General features: G+C 53.4%; 1 protein-coding gene and 1 non-coding gene across 3 annotated transcripts in view; both read left to right on the top strand.

Annotated features, from left to right (window-relative positions):
* Positions 1-19,503, top strand: part of DNAAF5 (dynein axonemal assembly factor 5) — a 47,633-nt gene extending 28,130 nt beyond the window's left edge. Inside the window, exons 7-13 of one of the 2 annotated variants that reach the window (XM_028091900.2) lie at positions 984-1,127; positions 2,661-2,829; positions 5,078-5,225; positions 7,653-7,803; positions 8,511-8,667; positions 11,037-11,228; positions 18,446-19,503. In XM_028091900.2, coding sequence (XP_027947701.2) covers positions 984-1,127; positions 2,661-2,829; positions 5,078-5,225; positions 7,653-7,803; positions 8,511-8,667; positions 11,037-11,228; positions 18,446-18,582 — 1,098 coding nt within the window. In that variant the 3' untranslated portion in view covers positions 18,583-19,503. Of the gene's footprint in view, positions 1-983; positions 1,128-2,660; positions 2,830-5,077; positions 5,226-7,652; positions 7,804-8,510; positions 8,668-11,036; positions 11,229-13,105; positions 13,401-18,445 lie in introns of those variants that run through there. The other variant, XM_088016773.1, reaches the window with a different exon arrangement.
* Positions 1,814-2,004, top strand: LOC114199966 (U2 spliceosomal RNA). Its single transcript, XR_003607374.1, has one exon. It is a non-coding gene; the product is annotated as a U2 spliceosomal RNA (small nuclear RNA).
* Positions 19,504-21,387: the final 1,884 nt, after the last annotated feature.

Genomic DNA, 21,387 nt, shown 5'->3' with positions numbered 1-21,387 from the left:
CAGTCCGGGAGGTGAGCGGCCGGCTGGATAGACCTGGCTGAGCTGCCCCCTTGTTGTCACCATCCATCAGGAAGCGTGTCCTGAACCACAGAATTGTATTTCTTTATTTTTTAAACTTACTATTACAGAAAGACTCAGAAACACATAGCAGTAAAGGGCATAGCAGATGAAGCCCCACATGCCCCCACCCAGCCTCAGTGGCCATGGGCTCTGGGGCTTCTGTTCTGTCCACTTCCTCCACCTTTTCTGTTACCTTGGGGGCGGGCTGGGAGGGCTGAGTGTTTGCAGGTGGCTCCAAGATGCCCTGTCGTTTCCCTTGTGAATTTTACGGGATGTGTGGCTAATGCATAAGAACGTCTTTAAATGTAACCAAGAGACTGCTAAGCATCTCTTTCTTGGGCCATGTTCAGTTTCCCCTGGTAAAGAACACCATGAAAGTTTTCCATGAAAGAAGGCACTCCTGTGGTCCGTGTGTTTCAATCTGTGGCCCTAGTGTGCTGTGTCCTGTCAGTGTGGGCCCTGGGGCAGGGAGAGGGAGCTGGGAACTGGGGTGCGGCACAGGGGGGCCCTGGGGCCGGGGGGCAGGATGGGGGGAGCAAGGGGGAAGGGAGCAGGGGGGCCCTGGGGCAGGGGTAGGGAGGAGGCTGGACCTTGGGGGGGCGGGGGGGCCCTGGGGTGGGGGTGGGGAGGAGGCTGGACCTGGGGGCTGGGGGGGCCCTGGCGTGGGGGTGGGGAAGCTGGACCTGGGGGGCGGCAGGGGGGCCCTGGCGTGGGGGTGGGGAAGCTGGACCTGGGGGGCTGTGGGGGGCAGGGTAGGGGAAGGGAGAAGGGCAGCCTTGGGGTGGAGGGAGGCAGGACCTGAGCAGAGGGGGGCAGAGGGTCAGGGGGGATGTTGGGGAGCTGTGGGGTGGGAAAGGGGTGTTGGCAGGGGGCGTGTGGGTGGGGGCAGAGCTGGCTCACGGTGCTCCCTGCTCTCTTCACAGCGCCTTTATGGGGAGCACCTACTGCTGTGTGTGCAGACGTTGGCTTCTGTGTGCCAGGAAGACTGCAGAGGGTGCAGCTTACAGCTCATGGAGGTGCTGGTGACCGTCATGGCCCTCTCGGGTGCCACGGGCCTCAGCGACAAGGTGAGGCTGCAGGGAACCCCCGCTTTGCTGTGTGGGTGATGGAGCTCATCCTCAGGAAGGTGCTCATCTCTGAGCAGACGGAACCGCTGTCTAGAAATCCTCCTGCTCTGAGTTCAAAGCCTCCGGCTCACCTGACTCAGCTGACTAGCAAGGTGGAGGAGTGTGTGGGACATTTGGGATGAGTCGCTCATGAGGTGGCCGTAGGCGTGCCCAGGATTCTGGAAAAGCCCCAGCTGCCTGCTTCTCATTGTCGCAGAGGTCAGGACAGCTGCTGACAGGCGGACAGGACAGGAGCCCATCCTCACCTCTGGCCTGTGGTTAAACACATATGTGACCAACAGCCCGGAGGGAAGATGGCGTCGTGATTTCCTGTCTAATCACGGGCCAGCCTTGCAGAATTACTTCTGTTTCTTCCCCTCTGGGTCTGAGCTTTAAAAACTCTGATGTCCAGGTTCCCTCGGGCTCTGGGACCATCAGGAGGCCGGTGTCTTGCCACCTCTCCAGGAGAGTGTGATTTTCGTTCTGGCTCTCTCTCGCCAGCCGCGGGCAGATCTCTAGGGGCTGACCCGCGTGATGGAGAGGCGCCCGGGCACGTCATGGGACCCCGTAACCAGGAGGCCCTCTGCCCTCCCTCTCCTTTCTTGGGCCTCCAGACTTTGTTTTCTCTCTGTAAAAACAACCTTTCCATCGCTTCTCAGCCTTTTGGCTAAGATCAAGTGTAGTGTCTGTTCTTAACAGTTTAATATCTGATACGTTCTCTATCTGAGGACAATATATTGAATGGATTCTTGGAGCAGGAAGATGGAATAGGAGCTTGCTCTGTCCACTCCACGTATGCACCTGGTATTGCAGTACTTCCAGGAACGGTGCACCCCCACCTAATTAAAAAAAAAAAACTTTCCAAAGGGCACATATCTTAGCAGGCCACTTGTCAGTACAGGGCCACAAACAGAGCTGCGTGCCTGGGACCCGAGCGGAGGAAACCGGCCAGCCGTCAGGCTGCAGGCTGGGAGGATGGCTGTTGGCCTGTTTCTGGTCCCCTTGCCCTCTGTCCCCCCAGAGGGCAGTTGTGTCCACCGGAAGGCCCGGTCACATGGTGATCTCAGGCCAGCATTGTGTATGTCTGCTCAGTCCAGTGCCCTGCTGCCACCTGGCGCCCAGCTCTCCCGCCGCAGAGGGGAATGCGGACCCCCAGAAGAGGGCGGTCTCCCAGGAAGCCTGCTGTCCCCAGGCGCCCCTGGCATTGTGCAGAATGAGGGCACGGTGGCTGAATCTCTCATAAACACACGTCTGTCTGTATTGTTACTTGTTGTCCAGATGGCATTGACGCAGTGTGCACAGTGGCTGTCAGTCGGGCTCCTGCCATCCTCACCGCAGCAGGCCCTCCAGGGGCTGCTCATGTCACACTTCCTCGCCGGTGGAGTGTTTCCGGTTGGCCTGAGCGGCTCTCACTCTCTGATGATAAGGATGGGTCTCCACGGGGCTTTTGAGCCTTAAGAGCGGGGTTTCCCAGCCTGTGGCTCACACTTGCAGGTTCAGGAGACCATGGACGCACTGGCCGCAGTGCAGGATGTGGACGGCAGCCAGGATCTCTACCGAGAGCACGTGGGCCCCCTCATGGAGTGGGTGGCGGCTTCGCACCATGACTGGACCATCCACTCCGTGGAGCTCCTGCAGTTCAACGTCGTGGTCACCCATGCAGGTGAGTTCCCGCCACGCCCAGACTGGTTCAGGCCACGCCAGGAGGCTCCCAGCTGAACCAGGAGGCCACAAGCCAGCTGAACCGTGGGTGACTCAGTCTCTCCGGCCCATGGGAACCAGCATTTTGAGAACCGAAACCTTAATTTTAAAAATGCAAGAACATTATTTTTGAAGACTGTATGTAACAGGGATCTTCAAAGTCTGCCAGGCAAATGGTTTTGATGTTAAGCCTCGAAGGTGTGATTTCTCAAGGCCTCCTCCTCTGTAGCCCATGTTCTTTAGGGATGCCTCAGCGTTGTTGAACTTAGCGCAGCAAACGGGCGTTCTGTGTGGGCCCCCACGCCCATCCCCGCCAGGCCGCGGGGATGATGGAAGAACATTTCCTTGGGCAAAGCTCATGCTCACACCCATGCCTCCTCCCTGCCTTGTAGAAATTCCTCTCTCGGACCAGTCGTGGAGAAGGTTTCACTGGACATACTTCATTCTAAAAGATGATTCTTGAGAAAAAACAACAAAACTTACTCTCAGACCCTGATCAGCAGCTTCCCTCCCCAATTTAGAAAGCAGCCAGAGGCTGCAAACCCACATGCTGTTGGGACTGATCAGGAAAAGCTGGGCCATTGGCCACAGCAGGGGCAGCAGATGGCCTGGGGGAGGCCCGGCCACTCTGCACTTTACCTTCAATGAATCAAGTGTTCTCTCAGAGTGTAAATATAGTGTATTTGCTCCCTTTGTTTGATAGCATCCTGTGTGTTCTGGAGGGGCTCATTTCCAGATGCCCTGCAACCTGGGAGGTGTGGGCATGCCTGCACACGCCGGTCGTGGGTATTGCTCTTCAGCTCTCCAGGGCCATGCAGTCCTTAAGGACTTTCTGCCGGAGCTCAGATTTACCCATCTTTTTATACCGTTAGTGCGGACAAACGCCCTGTAGTTTGGATGGGTTTTTTTCTCATTTTTACAGAGAGCGTTTAAAAGACTTGACATGCTAAAAATGATGGATTTTTGGTGCCCAGCTGGTAAAGAGGAGACCGTGTGTGAGCTGGAAGTGTGTTTACAGGAGGGGCAGGAAGACGTTCACGGAAACTCCTCTGTCCTTTTGCTGGTGCATTTTCTCTGTGTTTTGTGAGAAAGCAGTAGCTTGGTAACTACTCCTGAATGACCCTGCCGTCCTCCTCCAGTGAGAATCATCTGGACGTTGGCCTTCGGTGCGATATTGAAGGAAAATACACCACAGGGTGTGTGAGCCCTTGGCGCTCACCCGAGCTGGAGGTGTCCTGCTCCTAGGCCACAACGTCCTGTCTGGTTTTGTTTCTCTTTCTTCCCCGAAACCCACACCTGGCCTCAGGTTAACGAAAGGCCTTGTTTTTCCATCTTTTTTTTTTTTTTTTAAGATTTTATTTATTTATTTATGACCCAGAGAGAGAGCACAAGCACAAGTAGGGGGAGCGGCAGAGGGAGAGAGAGGAGCAGACTCCCCGCTGAGCAGGGAGCCCGATGTGGGACTCGATCCCAGGACTTGGATCATGACCTGACCTGGAGGCAGACGCTTCACTGACTGAGCCACCTAGGAGCCCCTTGCTTTTCCATCTTGCAGCTTTGATGCCGGGTTTGAGTTGGAGCATCTGAGAAGACCCCAGTTGCTTTGCTTGTTCTCAGGCTCGTTGCAGAATGAGCAGGGTGGCTGGGAGTGGCCCTGTTGGTTGTGGAATGCCGGCGGGGGCGGGGGGGGCTGTCTGGGCGGCGCTCCATGACCCATGTCCATGCGATCAGAGTGCGTGTCTACACCCCGGGGACTGTTTATTCCAATCACGACTCAGCGTGATTCCAGATACTGAGAGTCATTCCGCGTGTCTTCGGCCCCTGCTAGCTTGGGGAGACCTGCACCGGTGCCCACCCAGCAGCAAGCTTGAGAAGAGCGATGGTTGCCAAGTGTAGGGGCAAATATTAAACACCTTACGTGTTCTGAATAATTTATTTTAGTTGATGTTTAAAATATTGCTTGACTTGAATTTTTTTTTAAGAATCTGGAAAAAATATAAGGAAATAAGTTTCCATATGGAATGATTAGCATGATTTTGGGAGTTAAATGTTTTCTTTTACAATGACACCCACGATCTAAAAGGAGGGGAAGGTGGTGGGACAGGCCGTGGCTCCGCCTGCGCTGACGGCCCCTCTCCCGAGCCCGCGTGCTGTGGTGGGGCCCGCTGACCGCGAGCAGGACCTGTGGGTACCGCGTGTGTGTTTTCCAGGCCCAGCGCTGGGAGAAGTGCTGCCCCACCTCGTTCCCATCCTCAGGAGCTGCCTCCAGCCAGCCAGAGACCCACAGATGCGCCTGAGGCTCTTCTCCTCCCTGTCGCGGGTGCTGCTGAGCGCGAAGCAGACCGTCGACTCCCAGGGGTAGGTCTGCCCAGCCTCCGGCCTCTGCGGGGTGCTCTCGGGCCGGAGCTGGGTCACCCCTGGGCTCTGGTGCCGGCCGCCCTCCCTGGGTAAACAGACGGCTCTGGCAATGAGCGCCCACCTGGACAGACACGAAGTCAAAGTCGTTTTCATGTGGCCATTAAAATTCCATCAAATGAAGAGGTTTTAGGGAACATTAACTATTAATGGTTTATACATTAGGTGTTCTCAGTTTTAAAAGCCTTTCAAACCTAACAGAATGGATTGACTCACCATTGGTGGTTAAAGCGTTAGAAGAACCTTCTGTCCACACAAACCCGTGAAGGGCCTCCAACGTGACGGCTCTTCAGTGAGGGAGAGGAGACAGGGATGCTGGCGGGAGGGAAGGGGGCAACCTGAATCCGCAGCAGGGCCGAGGCCCGTCCAGAGCAGAGCTGGGTGCCAGGGGAGGGCAGGGTGATGAGGCGTGTGGGTGCCTGTCCCCTCGGAAAAGGAGCATGTCTGTCAGGAGCGGCGTCCTGCCGTGTCACTAGCATGCTAGGACGCATGCTGTGAGCTCTGCCGGCCCATCGAATTGCAGGGAATTCTGTGTCCTGCTCGTCAGCACGAACTCTGAGCCTGCAAGAGCCATAAAAACAAAGTGCCGCCCTGGGCAGAGCTCCGCCCTGGATGAGCCACAAGGGTGTGAGGGCACGGGTTGCCGGCCGCCCCAGAGCCTGTGCTCCCGTGTCCTCGCGAGGGGCCTGAGCAACCCCCAGGCAAGGGGAGCCCTGGGGTGCCTCGCTGACCCTCTACTGATGCTGGAGTGTGTCCACTGGCCATCTGCAGGTCCTGCTCAGAGGGCAGGTGCTGAGAGGGCTGCCCTGGGCCCTCGGCCTCACGAATATCTGACAGTGACGAGACGGGGCTTCTCAGTGTGAGAAGGTGCTGTTTTGGGGGGTCCCCTCCATGGACGGGCTGCTCCTCCCACAGAGCGCCCCCAAGCATGGGCCCTGGGTACCATCCCCACCCCCAGGCACACAGCCTCTGCTCTCCAGGGTGTCTATGGATGTGCAACAGGCCTTGTTGGCCACCACCTCAGCTCTGTCTGCTCCTCGAGGTTGACTGAGGACTGGGGAAGGGGTGGTAGGAGGTCTGTCTTCAGAGTGCTGCCTGCGAAGGTGGCCGGGGCTGAGGAGTAACGCACCCACGGTCTCCTTGGGCGGTGCGCTCATTCCAGCAGGGACCCAGCTGCAAACCCTTGTACAACTTCCCTTACACAGGAGGCGCCGTTCCAAAAAGTCAGGTGCTGCGTCTTCCTCCGTGATGTGTCGCTGCTTCCAGCGCAGGTTCTGATTGACCCAGGCTACACATGGGGCCTGCGTGGTGGTCCACGGCCGAGTGGCAGTCGGGCCAGCGCTTGGCGCTCCACTTTTCCAGCCACTTGACCTGGACACCTCGGGGGTTGGCACTGGGGGCTAGGTCTTTCTAAAGAGACCTCTTGTGAATCACTTTGCAAGAAACAGCAGCCCTTTGCATAAAAGTTAAAGATCATGGAAAACCTAATCCGTGTGTGTGTGTGTGAGCGTGCGTGCGCACGCACCTGTGTGTGTAAATGGCTCAGACCACAGTCATTCATTTACCAGCATTGCTGGTTCTGGGATGCCCCCTGCTGGAAGCCAGCAGGTGGAGCCTCCCGCAGAAGGGAGGGTCAGCGGGGGACGAGGCCGGGGACAGACCAGAGGGACGGCCGCAGGACATGGGGAGCAGCCAGGGTGCTGCGCAGCTCGGGCCTCGCCCTGGAGGCTTTACCTTTTCAGAATCCAAGACCAGCTGGTATTTGGGATGGGAGCCACCTTTGCAATATGCTTTGGAATAATGTTCAGAAATAAGTTGATGGATTCTTTGTTGATCCACATGTGTTTCGATGTAACGGTGGAGGCGCAGTGGGATTTGTGAGGACGCTCTGGTGTTCCTCTGTGCAGCTTTTAATGGGGTGCTCAGCGTGTGGCCCCACGCCGGCCAGGCCAACTGGGATGTGGGAGTTTACCATTGAGACGACGTGCCCTGACTGCTGGCATTCAAGCCCCGGGTGCAGACCTGCGGTGCCCTCCCCTTGGATGGAGGGGTGTGTGCCCACGGGGGACGGTTGGGGGCGGTGTGTGTAGGATGGACACACATGCAAGTGACTTTGCTGGCTTGGTCACCTCACACCTCCGCTTTCAGAGGCAGGAGGAGGGACAGGCAAAGCCCCTGCAGCAGAGGGGTGGGGGCACCCTGGAGGCTCAGAACCTGCCCTGGGCCCAGCAGAGGACAGGAGGAGCCCTCGAAGGCTGTCCGCTCCCCCACAGGGCTCTCCCTGCCCCGCAGGGCACCTGCGCCAGGGAAGCCAAGGCCCGCTGGTTCTGGCTCTCTCCTCTTCACCTGTGTTCCGTGTTTCTGCCCCAGGCAGTTTCACCACTATCTCAACACTGTGGCAAAAGACATCTTGGTCCCCAACCTGCAGTGGCACGCGGGGAAGACCGCTGCAGCCATCCGCACGGCAGCCGTGTCCTGCCTCTGGGCGCTCCTCAGCAGCGACGTCCTGTCGGAGAAGCAGGTGGGGCTCCCAGGGGCACCTGCCGCAGGAGGGGTGCACACACACGCAGCTGCCAGACCCCGCGTTCCACAGCCCACGGAGGGGAGGGAGCATGGGGGCTGTGGGCCAGTGTGCCCCACAGGCAGCAGCTTGTGTTTGATCATCGGGGGTTTTCCTGGGCTTACATGCTGAGTGTTGCTTTTGCAGAGCAGAGAGTGTAACCGCAGGAACCTCCCTGAGTTGGGCAGATCTCAGGGTTTCTGTGCTGCTGTCAGGGCAGCGGGGACAGCAGTTTGAAGGCCTTCCTGTCACTGTGCTCAGCCCCACGTCTGCACACCCTGGCCAAGGGCTTGCCTAATGCACAGGCTCCACTTCCCGCTACGCTGAACCACCCCGATCCAAGTTACAGCATTCTCCAAATCTCGTTGGACACAGTAGACACCATGCTAATAAGGAGCAGAATATGTAGGATCTTTGTCTCTCTAAGATTGTGTGAACAATGGATTTATCAACTCACCAAGTTAAGCAAAATTATTCAAGTCATCCAGATTTTAAAATCAAGGTTCAGGTTTTCTTATGTAAAAATTTCAGATGGTATTCCAGACTCCTTTCTGTTTGTATGAGAGCCAGGCTCCTTCTGTGACAGGCAGGGTGCACACGGCACATCCCAGGCAGCGTCCTCACCGGGCCAGGGCCCGTCACCAATCCCTCGTGTCCTCTCGTTGCAGATCTGGGAAGTGCAGGAGACGCTGATGCTGGACATTCTAACCACCCTGGAGGAAGACTCCCAGATGACTCGATTAATTTCGTGCCAAATTATTAACAGATTTCTAAAAACCTCCAGTGGTGTTGGCGATCCAGATAAGTTCATCAAGATTTACCCTGGTAGGACGTTTTTCTTTGTTTCTTTTATAGGGAAACTAGGAACTGCTCCTTTGACTCCCAGTCAGGTCGGTGCTGAGTCCCAAAGCGGCCGTGACGGATGAACCGTCTGTGGGTAGATAGCATAGCACAGGAAACAGGGTGGCCTGTGCCCAGGAATTGGGTGCCCGGGAATTGGGGGCACAGCCCTGCCGCATGGCAGGGGTCCCGTGGTGCAAGGGCAGGCACCCAGCCATGCCTGAAATCCCGCGTCTCCGCCCTTCTGGAGCCCAGGCACCGGGCGAGTGTCAGATATCAGATGCAGGAGCAGAGTAGCAGATGCAGAGAGTCCCTAAAACACCAGGAAAACCCAGCAGGAAGAAGGATGGCAGATATCCCCATCGCCGGGAGGGAAGATGTGAATTCTAGAACCCACCTCCACGTTCAAACAGAAATGCAAACGGGAACCAAGGTGCGACCGAGAAAGAGCCCCGGAGACCTTCTTGAATGCCGCGCAGAGACCCCAGGGAGGGGCCCCGTGGAGACGCAGGAGTGGGGTTGGCGCTGGCTGGGGCTGCAGTGTCCGGACACACCTGCGGCTCTCGATTCCTACGCCCGATCACAGCCACACAGCTGAGCCCCGGCACCTGTCCCTTCCCTGGGCCGCAGCAGGTGGCCTAATTCATGATTCTAAAAGGTGGTCAGAAGAATTCCTGAAAATGAGATTCAAAGTGGGGCCGCTGGGTGCACGAGACCAAACACGGGAGAGGGCAGACTCCGTGAGAGGAAGACGCGTGTCTGTGCGGAGAGGCTTGGGCTGTGCACACAGAGCTCCGGAACGAGGGACGGGTGGACGGACGGCCAACGTCAGAAGAGGTGGTGGCCCGGAATGTTCCAGAATTGCAGACCGTGCATCTTGATGAAACCTGAAGTCAAAGTCCCCTTTCCTGTGCATTCTTACAAGTTAGGTTTTGCTTTTGTGTTTGTTTCCGTTGCAACAACTGATGACCTCTGCACTCCTGTCTGTGAGCAAATCCAGCCGGCGTTTGGTTTGTGGACTGTCTGGACTTGTTGGGATTTTGCTCACTTTTTAAAACACAAGCCAGTGGAAAGATGGCTCATTTGGGGGTATTTGGGGTTAAGTCCAGAAGGATTTTCTCAGGGCCTCTGTTATTCTGTGGCAGCAGCTCGTGCTCCTGGAAGCGGTGTGTTTACAGAAGTATGGCTGCGTGGCCGCAGAGGGCAGATGTGCCCTAAGACCTCCCACGATTTGGATGCGTGCACCCAGCACAGGCTCCACGTGAGCCACCTGTCTTCCCGAGCCAGCCGGTGCCCATGACGGCTGACCCCCAACGATCCCAGAAGTGAACTTCCAGGCCATCTCTTCTACTTAAAACAAGAGGGTTAGGAGTCAGCATCACAGGAAAACGCACCACCCAACGTTGTCCCGTGCCGGCGGGAGTGAGCACAAGGGAGGGATCCCTGCCAGAGACGCGGGTGATGGTATGCTCGCTGGCCATCCCAGGACTGGGTGAGGTGGTGCTGGCCGCGCCCCTTCAGTCTCTACAAGGTTTGCTTCCATGAGGCCCAGAACCTTAGGAAAGAGCACCTCCCACAAGTTAACGCCCATCAGGAAGCCAAGAGCCACGTACTGAGAGCAGAACCGCGCAAGCCCAAGGCCCTATATGCCTGCGTCCAGGGGACAGGCCTCCCGCCAAGTGAGGCCACTGTCCTGCTCCCCACCGATGTCCACCTCCTGTCGTGCTCACTGAGTCTCCAGAGACACCCACCAAGGGCCAGAGGTTTCTTGTAGTTTGGGTGAGAAAAATGTACATTTGATAAAAACCTCACCCATTAACAGTGAGAGTTTCTACCCACAGGAGAGATGATTACTGTTTTCAGCGGCCAGGTGGTCCGGCCCCAGAGCTCAGCAGAAACAAAACTGATGCAGGTGCTGGTTGTCACCTCACCAGGCCCCGAACTCTTTCCCTAGAGCCCACAGTGTTGGGGGGAGGGCCATCTGCATGTCAAGGGGCCGGGGCAGCCAGGTGTCCGTGATGCCCGTGGTGACAGACTCTGAGCGTCTCGGAGCTACAGAGGGCCCGGGGCTACCTCGCAGGTGAGGAAACAGCTACAGAGCAGCTCAGGCCTGCCTACACACACGGCAGGCACAGGGCCAGGCACTCTGCCGCCCGCTGGCCAGTGTCCACCCTCTGGCCAGTGCAGTCGAGGGGTCCTAGGACACCGGGAGCTGCCCCCAGCCCCTTGCATGTGAGCACCAGTCTCCCGACAGGATGTGGGTTTCCCGGGGCCCAAGGGTGAGTATCCACCGCTGTGGGGTCAGGTCACTGCTCTGGCCTCGGTCTCACTGTCCTGTCCGGCCCTGTCTCCAGAGCTCCTGAAGCGTCTAGATGACGTTTCCCACGAAGTGAGGCTAGCGGCCACCTCCGCCTTGGTCTCGTGGCTGGCATGTATCCAGAACGACGACGGGAAGTCCTACTACCAAAGCAACATTCAGTTCCTGTACAGAGAGCTCCTCGTGTACCTCGATGACCCGGAGGGCGCTGTCCAGGACGCGGTGTTAGGTAGGCATGGCGTGACGTGTGCTTGGTTCTGAGACCTGTCTTGAGTGTGTGGAACTTGGCTCTTCGAGCACGGGGCAGCAGGTCCACGGCCTTGGGACCCCTTTGGACCGTCAGGGCCGACCCAAGGGCTGGGTGCCCGAGTGTGCTTGTGCGGTACAGCCTGTGATATTTGCCGTGTTAGAAAGTAGAGTTGAGGGGCACCTGGGTGGCTCAGTCGCTTAAGTGTTTGCCTTCAACTCAGGTCATGTCTCAGGGTCCTGGGATAGAGTCCCACATCGGGCCCCCTGCTCAGCGTGGGAGCCTACTTCTCCCTCTGCCCCTCACCCCACTCAATGCTTTCACTCACTCACGCACTCTCTTTCTGAAACAAATAAATAAGATCTTTAAAAAAAAAGTTAAAGTTGAGAAAAATCTTAGATATTTATTAATTTGTTTAGAGTAACAGTAAGCCCATTGTATATTAACATAAATGACATGTGGTTTTGAAAGATATATTTTCCAAAACAAAATAACGAGCAAGAAGAATGGCATTGTTTTACTTCTTTGCGAATCTCGATGAAAGACAGCTAGGTGTGCACAGCTTCTGCGTTCTGGAGGCCGTGATGTGTGTCGTTGGGTGAAGAACGTGAAGAAAATCTGGCCTCAAGCAGGTATGCAGCTGGAAGAGAGAGGCGCCACTTCAGGTAGTTGTGGGCATGCTTTTTGCTATTGCCCCACACTGGACAGGCGGTCATCCCCCGAAGGCTACCTGGGGGTGGACCCTGGCGATGTTCATGCCTGATGGTCTGTCCTGCATGTCAGCCGTGTCCAGAAGTCACATTGGTCAGCGTGGAGCTCAGAACAGTCTTGGGAAGAAAAGCTTCAGGAAGCTGTCTAGCTCACGGTGGCAGAAGCAAGTTTCCTATACTCACAGTTTCTGCTAAAAAGTCACAAACGCTGTCACTGGACTGATTTCTGAGCAGAGGTTCTGCTGGGTGCCCGAGTGTGCCTATGCTGAGTGTGTCCCGTCCTTTGTCAGTTGGTCGTTCTTTGCGGGAAAAGCGTCAACCTGGAGACCCAGGCACACCCCTGCCGTGACCCCGTCACCGCCCAGGATGCTCAGAAGGCGGGCCCAGCTGCCCCGGGGAGCGTGGCTTCAATGTCATCCCTGCAACAGCCACGGAAAGCATAATGCAAAGACGTAGAAGTAAAACGCCAATCGGTAGATCTTAGAGTGAAAGTGTAAAAAATATGCATATAACCCAAAAGAAGTCAGGGAACGCAGACAGGAAGAACACAGGAACAGGGACAAACAGCAAACAAATAGACCAAATCCAGCCTCAGCTGCAGGCTCGTGGAATGTTAATGAGCCAAACGTTCCAGTTAAAAGGCAGGCGTTATCAAGTCAATAAAAAAAATCACAACTCTAAATTAATGAATTAAATTAGAAGTTGGGTGCCAGAGGACTGACCTAATAAAGGAAGTTTTACTGCTTTGTTGAAGACATTCTTGAGGGAACTTGCCGGACGTTGGTGGCGGCAGGAGGCTCGTGGACCCCACGGCCGCCCAGCCCTTGCTTCCTGCCGCGCAGTGAGCAGATAGCCGCGCCTGGTAGTGTCATGGACACAGTTTTGACTCCCAGACCCAAGGGCCCGCAGGACCCCCCAGGGACCCTCACGCACACAGAGCCGCCACCTTGGGCCGTCGCAGGCGGGAGTGGGTGACCGTGCAGCCCGTTCGGACAGCTGGGCATTATTCTCCGAGCACCAGCAGCTGGAGGACACACGGGTGTCCTGGCTCCGCTCCACAGCCATACCCAGTGCGTGTGTGGGGTCTGGCTTACTCGGCCAAGTTCTCACAGACCCCACACCTTGCTCTCCTCTCTCCTTCCTCTCCAGCGAGAGAAGTGATGAGTTCTGTCCATCTCCGAATCTCCACATCCTGCGACGTGGTTCCCACCAGGGGGCAGTGTGTGCACCGTCCATCGTCCACCTTCCAGACGTGCTAGGACTCAGGTGACGCAGTCATGGCGGCAGGCCGACCGCACCGCTCCTTTCTTGCAGCCTCTGCCCCTGCACCGCTGACCTTGGGGTGCTTACGGCAACTCCAGGCTCGAACACATCCTGCCCCTTTGCTGTCCCATCTCAGCAGCCAGCCAGCCGTGTTTAGAGTCCTGTATGGACACACCCCAAACGCCCCAGTCTCTCCTCTCCAGTCTCCCGGATGACTGGCTCTCCTCTTCTGTGCTCCCCTCAACCCCTCGCGTCTCCTGGGCCTCCTGCCTGATGACCTCGCTCTGTCCCACTGACAAGGTGAAGCTCCCGCGTGCCCTCTCACCCCCCAAAGCCACTCCCGTCATGATGCCCATGAGCCTTGCTGCCAAAGGCAGCCTGCTGCTCGGGTCTCTCCTGCACCTGCATGCACTCCACAGGACCGCTGGTCACCGCCTCCGTCCTGTGGCCTCCAGGACGCCCTGGCTCCTGGTTTCCTCCCATCCACCTGGCCGCTGCTTCTCTCTGCACTCACTGTCTTGGTGACCTCTTCTCCTCTCTGACTTCAGATGCCACCCATGTGCTGGCAACTCCCAGATTGAAGTCCAGAGCAGATGTCTGCCCCCAAACTCTAGACACACACGTGCCCAGACCTCAGAGGGCACAAGGGTCTGCCAGGCATGGAGGCCGTAGCATGCAGACCAAGCCGGGATGGCGCCCCCATTCGCCGACCCTGCGCCCCCTGCTCCCCCTGCTCTGTCTCTGTGGCCACCAACGGCAATGCCGTCCTCCTGCGTCTGAGGGCAGAAACCTCCTGAGTCTGCTTGCCTGTATCCGCCAGAGTCGCCCTGCTAGATGGCGTGGATGACACCAGTCCTTGGCCCACAGTGCCCCCCGGGTCCCTTCCCACCCAGAGTTCAGCCGCCGCCAGCCCAGTTACCGCAGTGATCACCAGTAACAACACTGCGATTTCCTTCTTCCTTCTGATTCTTATCTGCTGCCCCCAGACTAAAATGTGAAAGGATCCACAGGATGGATTTTTTTGCCTGCTGTATCCACAGTGCCTGGCACGTAGTAGGCTTGCAGTGGGCGTTTGTTGACTGAATCAGCATCAGTAAATGTGATAAGAAAATTGATCGTCTTTCTAAGCCAGTTTATCTGCTAACACAAAAACTGTTTCTAAAGCCAAAATGCCACACAATCACCACCCTCGGGGATTTTGAAAGATTTTCATGATCCACTAACAACTCCAAGAAGGTTCTTTTTTCAAGTTCTTTTTGTCCACACTGTGACTATCATGTATTGCATCAGATGACTTTAAAATGCTGTAATAACTTTTAGGATGGTTTTCATGCCGCGGCTAAACTGAAGGGAAGGTACAGAAGTTTCCCACATACCCGCTCCCCCCACACATGCAGCATCCCTCCCCACAGGTGGTCCATTTGTCAGCAATGATGACCCACAGACACGTCAGCACCCAGAGTCCACGGTCCACAGGAGGGTCACTCTGGGTGGTGTGCCTTCTGTGTGTGTGCACAAATGTATGACTTGGATCCTCCGTGACAGTCGCACAGAAGTGGTTTCACTGCCCTGTGTGTGCAGCCTGATAGTGTCGAACCCCACCCCCCACCCTGACAGCCTCTGGTCTTTCACCATCACCACTTTTCCAGAATGTCATAGAGTTCAAATCCTGCAGCATGAAGCCTTTTCAGATTGGGTTTTTTTTTTTCACTTACTAATACACATTAAAGGTGCTTACATGTCTTTTCACAGCTTGCTAGCTCATTTCTTCTTAGCACTGGTTAGTAATCCATTGACTAGATGGACCACAGATCATCCACTGTTGAAGGACATGAAACTTTGGCAACTATGGAAAAAGCTGCTCTATGTATATGGATGCAAGTTTTTGTGTGGACCTAAGTTTTCAGCTCCTTTGCGTAAATACCAAGTAGCACGATTGCTGGATCGTGTGGTAAGACTGTATTTAGTTTTGTAAGAAACTGCCGAACTGTCCTCCGAAGTGGCCGCCCCATCTGGCACTGCCACCAGCAGCCCGCCGCTCCGCATCCTCTCCAGCATCTGCTGGGAGACGGTGTTGTGGATTTTGGCTGTTCTTACAGGTGTGTGGCTGTGTCTCCCTGAGCACACTCGAGGTGGAGCGTCTTCTCAGATGTGTTTGCCCTCTCTCTCTCTTCCTTGATGAGGTCTTCAGCACGTTTCTTACTTGCATTGTTTTCATATTGTTTAGCTTTTGGAGCTTTTTGTGTATTTTGGATAACGGTCCTTTATCCGATGTGTCTTGTTAGTATTTTCTCCCAGTGTGGCTTGTCTTCTCAGTCTCTTGATACAGCTTTTTGCAGAGTAGAAGTTTTTAATTTTAATGACATCCAGCTTATCGGTTATTTCTTTTGTGAATTGTACCTTTGGTGTTGTGCCTAAAGTCATCACCAGAATCTCTGGCTGCGGGCCAGTGGGGAGCATGGCGGCGTCTCCGAGCAGAGAGAAGGAGAAGGAGCTGCTGGCGGTAATAGCCCGCGAGAGCTTGTCGAGAGAACTTAGAGAAATGCTGGCAATTTCAAGAAATCAGAAGTTGTTGCGTGATAAGGAAAAGCAGGTCCTGGAGTTGTTAATTCACAGAGATGGGGAATTTCAAGAACTGATGAAATTGGCACTTAATCAGGGTTGTAAGTTTTAGAAAAGGAAGTGGAGAAGAGAGACAGTGATATTCAGCAACTACAAAAACAGCTAAAGGAAGCAGAAGAAATACTGGCTGCAGTGTTTACCAAGAAAAACACACATCAATAGAAAAGGCAAAGAAAGGTGCCATCTCCTCTGAAGAAATAATTAAGGGTGCACAAGTCATGCTGTGTGTGTCCCGCTGACCTGGGTCCCAGGGGACCCACGGAGACCACAGCTGGCGGGTTTAGAGAGAAGTGGGTTATTGGGTCAGATGAACAACCCTTCCACTAATGGCGTAAACGGCCATTTACTGGGGACGCATGGCAGTCAAGTGACCTAAGTAAATAAAAGTCATCGCCGCACCCAGGGGCACTGGTTCTCTCCCGAGTTCTCTTCCGGGATACTGTCGTTCTTCCAGTTTCATATGTCAGGAGTTAATTTTGGGGAAGGATGGAAAGTCTGTATCGAGATCCTCTCTTCCCTCCCTCCCTCCCTCCCTCTCTCTCTCCCTTCACACGGGCATCCACTTGTTCCAGACCATTTGCTGAAAAGGCTGCGGGCTCCCCCGTGCCGCCGCTGCTGTTACCAAAGGTTAGAGGACCGTGCGTCTGCGTCTGGGCTCTGTTCTGGTCCATCAGTCTGTTCTTTGAATAAGACCATGCTGTCCATTACTCTGGCTTTATGGAAAGTCTTAAGTCAGATCGTGTCGGGTCTCCAACTTTTCTCCTTCAGGGCTGCACTGGCTGTTCTGGGACTTTGGCCTCTAGATTGAGTTGGTCAGTATCTGCAAAATAACTTGCTGGGATTTTGATTGTGATCAAGTTGGGGAGAACTGGCATCGTGACAGTATTGACTTCCTATCCATGAACATGGGCTCTCTCCATTTATTTTATTATGTTTTATTTTCTTTTATTTATATATTACCTTTGTTTTATTTGCACATTATCTTTTTTTTTTTAAGGTTTTATTTATTCGTTAGAGAGAGAGCAAGTGCAGGGGGAGCAGCAGGAAGAGGGAGAGGGAGAAGCAAACTCCCTGCTGAGCAGGGAGCCAGATGTGGGACTCGATCCCGGGACCCTGAGATCATGACGTGAGCTGAAGGCAGATGCTTAACGACTGAGCCTCCCAGGCGCCCTGATCATGTGATTTTCTTTTCTAGCCTATTGATGCAATGGATTATATTAATTGATTTTGAAATATTGGACTAGCCTTGTGCACCTGGAATAAACCCCACTTGGTGTTCATGCATAATTCTTTTTATACATTGTTGGATCTTATTTGCTACTATTTTGTTGAGGATTTTTGTATCTAGGTTCATGAGAGATGATGGTCTATAGTTTTCTTGTAATGTCTTTGTCTGGTTTTGTACTAGGGTCATGCTGGCCTCGTAGAGTGAGTTAGGAAGCTTCCATCTTCTGGAATAGAGTGTGGAGAATTGGTATAATTTCTTCCTGAAAGTTTGGTAGAATTTACCAGTGGACCCATCCGGGGCTGGTGGTGCCTTCTGTTTCGTGAGGTTATTAATTATTGATTCCATTTCTTTGATAGATATAGGTCATCTGTTCTTGTGTGTCTTTCCAGGGATCAGCCCACCTCATCGGGGTCCTTACGTCTGTGGGCCACGACTTGTTCAGAGGACCAGCTTTTGGTTTTGTTGATTTTCTCCATTGATTTCCTGCTTCAATTTCACTGATTTCCACTCTAATTCTTATTATTCTTTTCTTCTGTTCACCTTGGATTTGTCTTTCTTTTACTAGTTTCCTAAGGTAGAAACTTAAGGTATCGATTTTTAGATTTTCTTTTCTCACATATGCATTCAATGCTGTAAATTAGCCTCCAAGCACTGTTTTCACTGCATCCCACAAATTTTGGTTGTGTTTTCCTTTTCATTCAGTTCAAAATGATCTTTAGTTTCTTTTCAGATTTCTTCTTTTACCGTTGCATTATTTGGAAATGTGTTGTTTAATCTCCAAATATTTGGGGATTTTCCAGTTGATCACTTGTTGATTTCTGGTTTCATTCCATTATGGTCTGAGAGCAGACATTGTAGGACTTTTTTTTTTTTAATTGGTTACGGTTTTTTGCATGGGCCAGAATGTGGCCCATCTGGTGAGTGTGGCAGGGGAGCTTGAGAAGAGTGTGTATTGGCTGCTGTTGGACGGAGGTGTCTGCAGATCTCTGTCATAGCCCCTAACGGATGGTGCTGTGGAGGTCGGCCACATCCTCGCTGACCTTCCGCCTGCAGGCCTCTCCACTCTGATAGTGGGTGTGGAAGTCTCAGCTACAGTGTGGATTCATCTGCTTCTCCTGCACTCCTGACCATTTGGCCTCGTGTACTTTGGTGCTCTGTTATCAGGCACGTGCATATTAGGGATCCTTATGTCTTCTCCGAGAATGGACTCTTCCTCATTGGGTCACACGCAGCCTCTGAGTCCTGGATAACTTGCCCCACTTTGCAGTCTGCTCTGTTTCTAGCTGTTTTAACTGGAATGTGCAGCTTACTCCCATAAGCAGCAGTTGGTTTACTATTGATTCCTGGTGTTTGAAGGGTGTGTTGCTGTTTTACAGAGGTCCTCAAAGCAGGCAGCGTTCTGTTCCCTGAGCTCCTGGTGAGAGAGACCGAGGCAGTTGTCCACAAACACCGCTCTCCTGCCCACTGCCAACAGCTTCTGCAGCACCTGCAGGCCCTGCCGCCAGCCCAGTGAGCATGGACGGCAGACGGCGGAGGAGCGCGGACGGAGGAGGAGCGCAGACGGCGGAGCCTGGAGCGAGACCCAGCTCCCGTCCTTCCCCGGGCTGGAGTGTGTGGCCTTCAGACCTCACAGCACGGCACCTTTTAGTCAACAGCCTGAGACATTCACGAGCAAGACTTTGATAGCAAGAATGTATTCCCTAAGAAATGTGCCCGGGATTCTCCTCAGATGGATCTCGAGCCCGGGAGTTTCGAAATAATATTCACTCTGTGGCTTCTATACATTTAGGTCTTATTTATACCATGACAGATCTCCCAAACATCTATAGGTAATTTGAAATTAAAACTAAATGGCATCTGCTGACACCGGCAGCCAAATCAGCCTGTTTGTTTGTTTCAAAGTTACATGCACCTGCTGCGCCCTTGAGTTAGGATATGTGTTTGTGCAAATGCCCACCCCACCAAGACTGTTTTGTAAAGCAAAAGTTGTTAAAAAGAAATTCATTCTTTCCTTGGGTTGTGTCTACTGAAACTTAGTATCACAGTGAACAGACTAAAAGGAACTTGAAATTTTTATCAATTAAATTTTTGCTGTTTAAAATATGCTGGAACTCAAAATGCTATATGGATACATTCTGTTACAATGTTTTTTCCTTATCTCAGTAATGCGAACAATGTTGAAAATAGAGTATTTAATCAGATAAAATTTTGGTTGCTCTCTTATAAGTAGGAGTAAAGTAAAATTGGGTTTTATTCTCTAGCACTTTCTACACCCAAGTGCCTAAAAAACTTCATTTTAAATGGGTATTATTTCCATAACCCAATTATTTATGTTAACACAGGGGGCGGGGAATATTGTGTGTATTTTCTAACAACCAAATATTAACATTTATGCTTAAGTGTTTGAAAATGTAATTAAAAGTATTTATTATAATATCTTGTACGCCTGTCTTAATGTGCTTGGTAGTTAATTGACATTTTTAGATTCACTAATTTTTCCCTTAGATCTAAATCTCACAGTGATCCCGGACACTCCCCCACTGCTTGGTGTAGTGCCCTTTCTGGACGCCAGGTGGCAGGCGCCCCAAACCCCATCAGGAGGGCGTCTGCAGGAGAGCCTGGCTGTTTGGTCAGGGCGGCAGGCCTGCTCTAAGAGGTGGGATCTGAATCTGCACCACAAACTTAGGTTACTGCCTCCCAGGCCCCATCTGCTTTCCCATCCCAGCTGTGACAGGATGTCAGCCTGTTCTGTGATCAACCGCAGCTGCAGGGGGCTTAGGATGCCCTCAGGGACATCACCCACCAGTTCCCTGATGGCCCCCTTATAGCCTCTGCTGTTTCCTTCCTCAGCATCACCTGGAAACCTGTGAGGAATGCAAATTATGGGGCCTCAGCCCAGATCTGCGATGGACCCAGTGGCCAGCCCTCCAGGGGACTGATCCCCTAAATTGTGAGGACCCTGCCCTGAGCACAGTGCATTTTCGTGTCCAGCAAGAGCTCCAGCTTCCATCTTTGATCAGTCACAAAGGGTCACGGGAACCAAACAGAGGTGGCAGACAACTTGGCTGGAGGTCACACACACAAGGCAGGCATGGTTGGACACTGGCATCGGCTGCCAAAGAAAGATGAGCACGGCATTCCGGTTTCTGGCCGTCTCTAAGGGGACGTATTCAGAGCATCACAGTGAATCAGTGCTGCCTGGCATGGTGTCAACAGGTAGGTGTGTTCAGAGAAAGACACAAAAACTCAGCTGACAAAGGTTAGTCATCTAAACACCTGAGAACCAACGCGTCCCTCTTAATTTTTTTTTTTAATTCTCGGGGTGCCTGCGTGGCTCAGTCGGTTGGGCATCTGCCTTCTGCTCAGGTCATGATCCCAGGGTCCTGGGATCGAACCCCGCATCGGGCTCCCTGCTCAGCGGGGAGTCTCCTTCTCCCTCTACCCCTCCCCCCAGCTCGTGAGCTCTCTATCTCAAAATCTTAAAAAAAATTTTTTTTGAAATTCTTGTCCACGCTCAATTAAATCAACTATTTGTGGAGCCCTAACTTTCCTGTACAAGTGGCGGAGAACAGGAACGTGTAAAATGTAGACCCTGAGAGTTGACGGTATCACTGAGATGTACTTACATACTGTGACAGTCAGCCTGCTAAGTGTACAGCTGGGTGAGTTTTAGCAAGTTTTCAGAGCTGTTTTAGAACACTTGTGTCCACCAGAGAGCGCCCCGGGGCCAGGTGCCGCCGATCCCTGCCCGCATTCCCATCCGAGCAACCGCTGAGCCGCTTCCGTCTCTAACCTGTCTGTTCTAGATGCTTCATGTGCATGGAATCATGTCTGTGGTCTTCGGTGTCTGGCTTTTTTCTCATAGCACAAAGTTTCTCAGGTGATTGATTTATTCATGCCGAGTTCAGGGGTCAGCAATCCCTTTCTGTCAAGAGCCAGATAATAAACATTTTAGGCTTTGAGGTCTCAACTCCGTTTTCTGTTCACCCGTTGATGGGCATTTAGGTTGAGGCCATAGTGAATAAAACTGCTCTGGGCTTTGTGACATGTGTGGGCATGTTTCCGTTGTCTTAGGTGGGTTCCACAGAGCAGAATTGCTAGGGCACATTTGATATGTGTCTGTAGCTCCTGATGGATGGATTGATTGCTGTTTTTAACTGCTTTATTGAAGGATGCCTGCCCTGCAGTTCACTGCACCCATTTAAAGCGTGCAGTTTGACAAGTTCTGACACATGCGCACCCACGAACCTCTCCACCCCAAAGCTTCTTCCTGCCCTCTCCCGCACCCCCACCCCACCCCCTCCAGGCAACTCTGGTC

This window comes from Eumetopias jubatus, unplaced genomic scaffold (assembly GCF_037043125.1).
Source record: "Eumetopias jubatus isolate StellerSeaLion01/CBP00866 unplaced genomic scaffold, mEumJub1_p1.0 scaffold_12, whole genome shotgun sequence".
NCBI classification, from domain to species: domain Eukaryota; kingdom Metazoa; phylum Chordata; class Mammalia; order Carnivora; family Otariidae; genus Eumetopias; species Eumetopias jubatus.
Note: the sequence above shows the minus strand (reverse complement) of the source record. Positions and strands in the feature narration are given on the sequence as shown.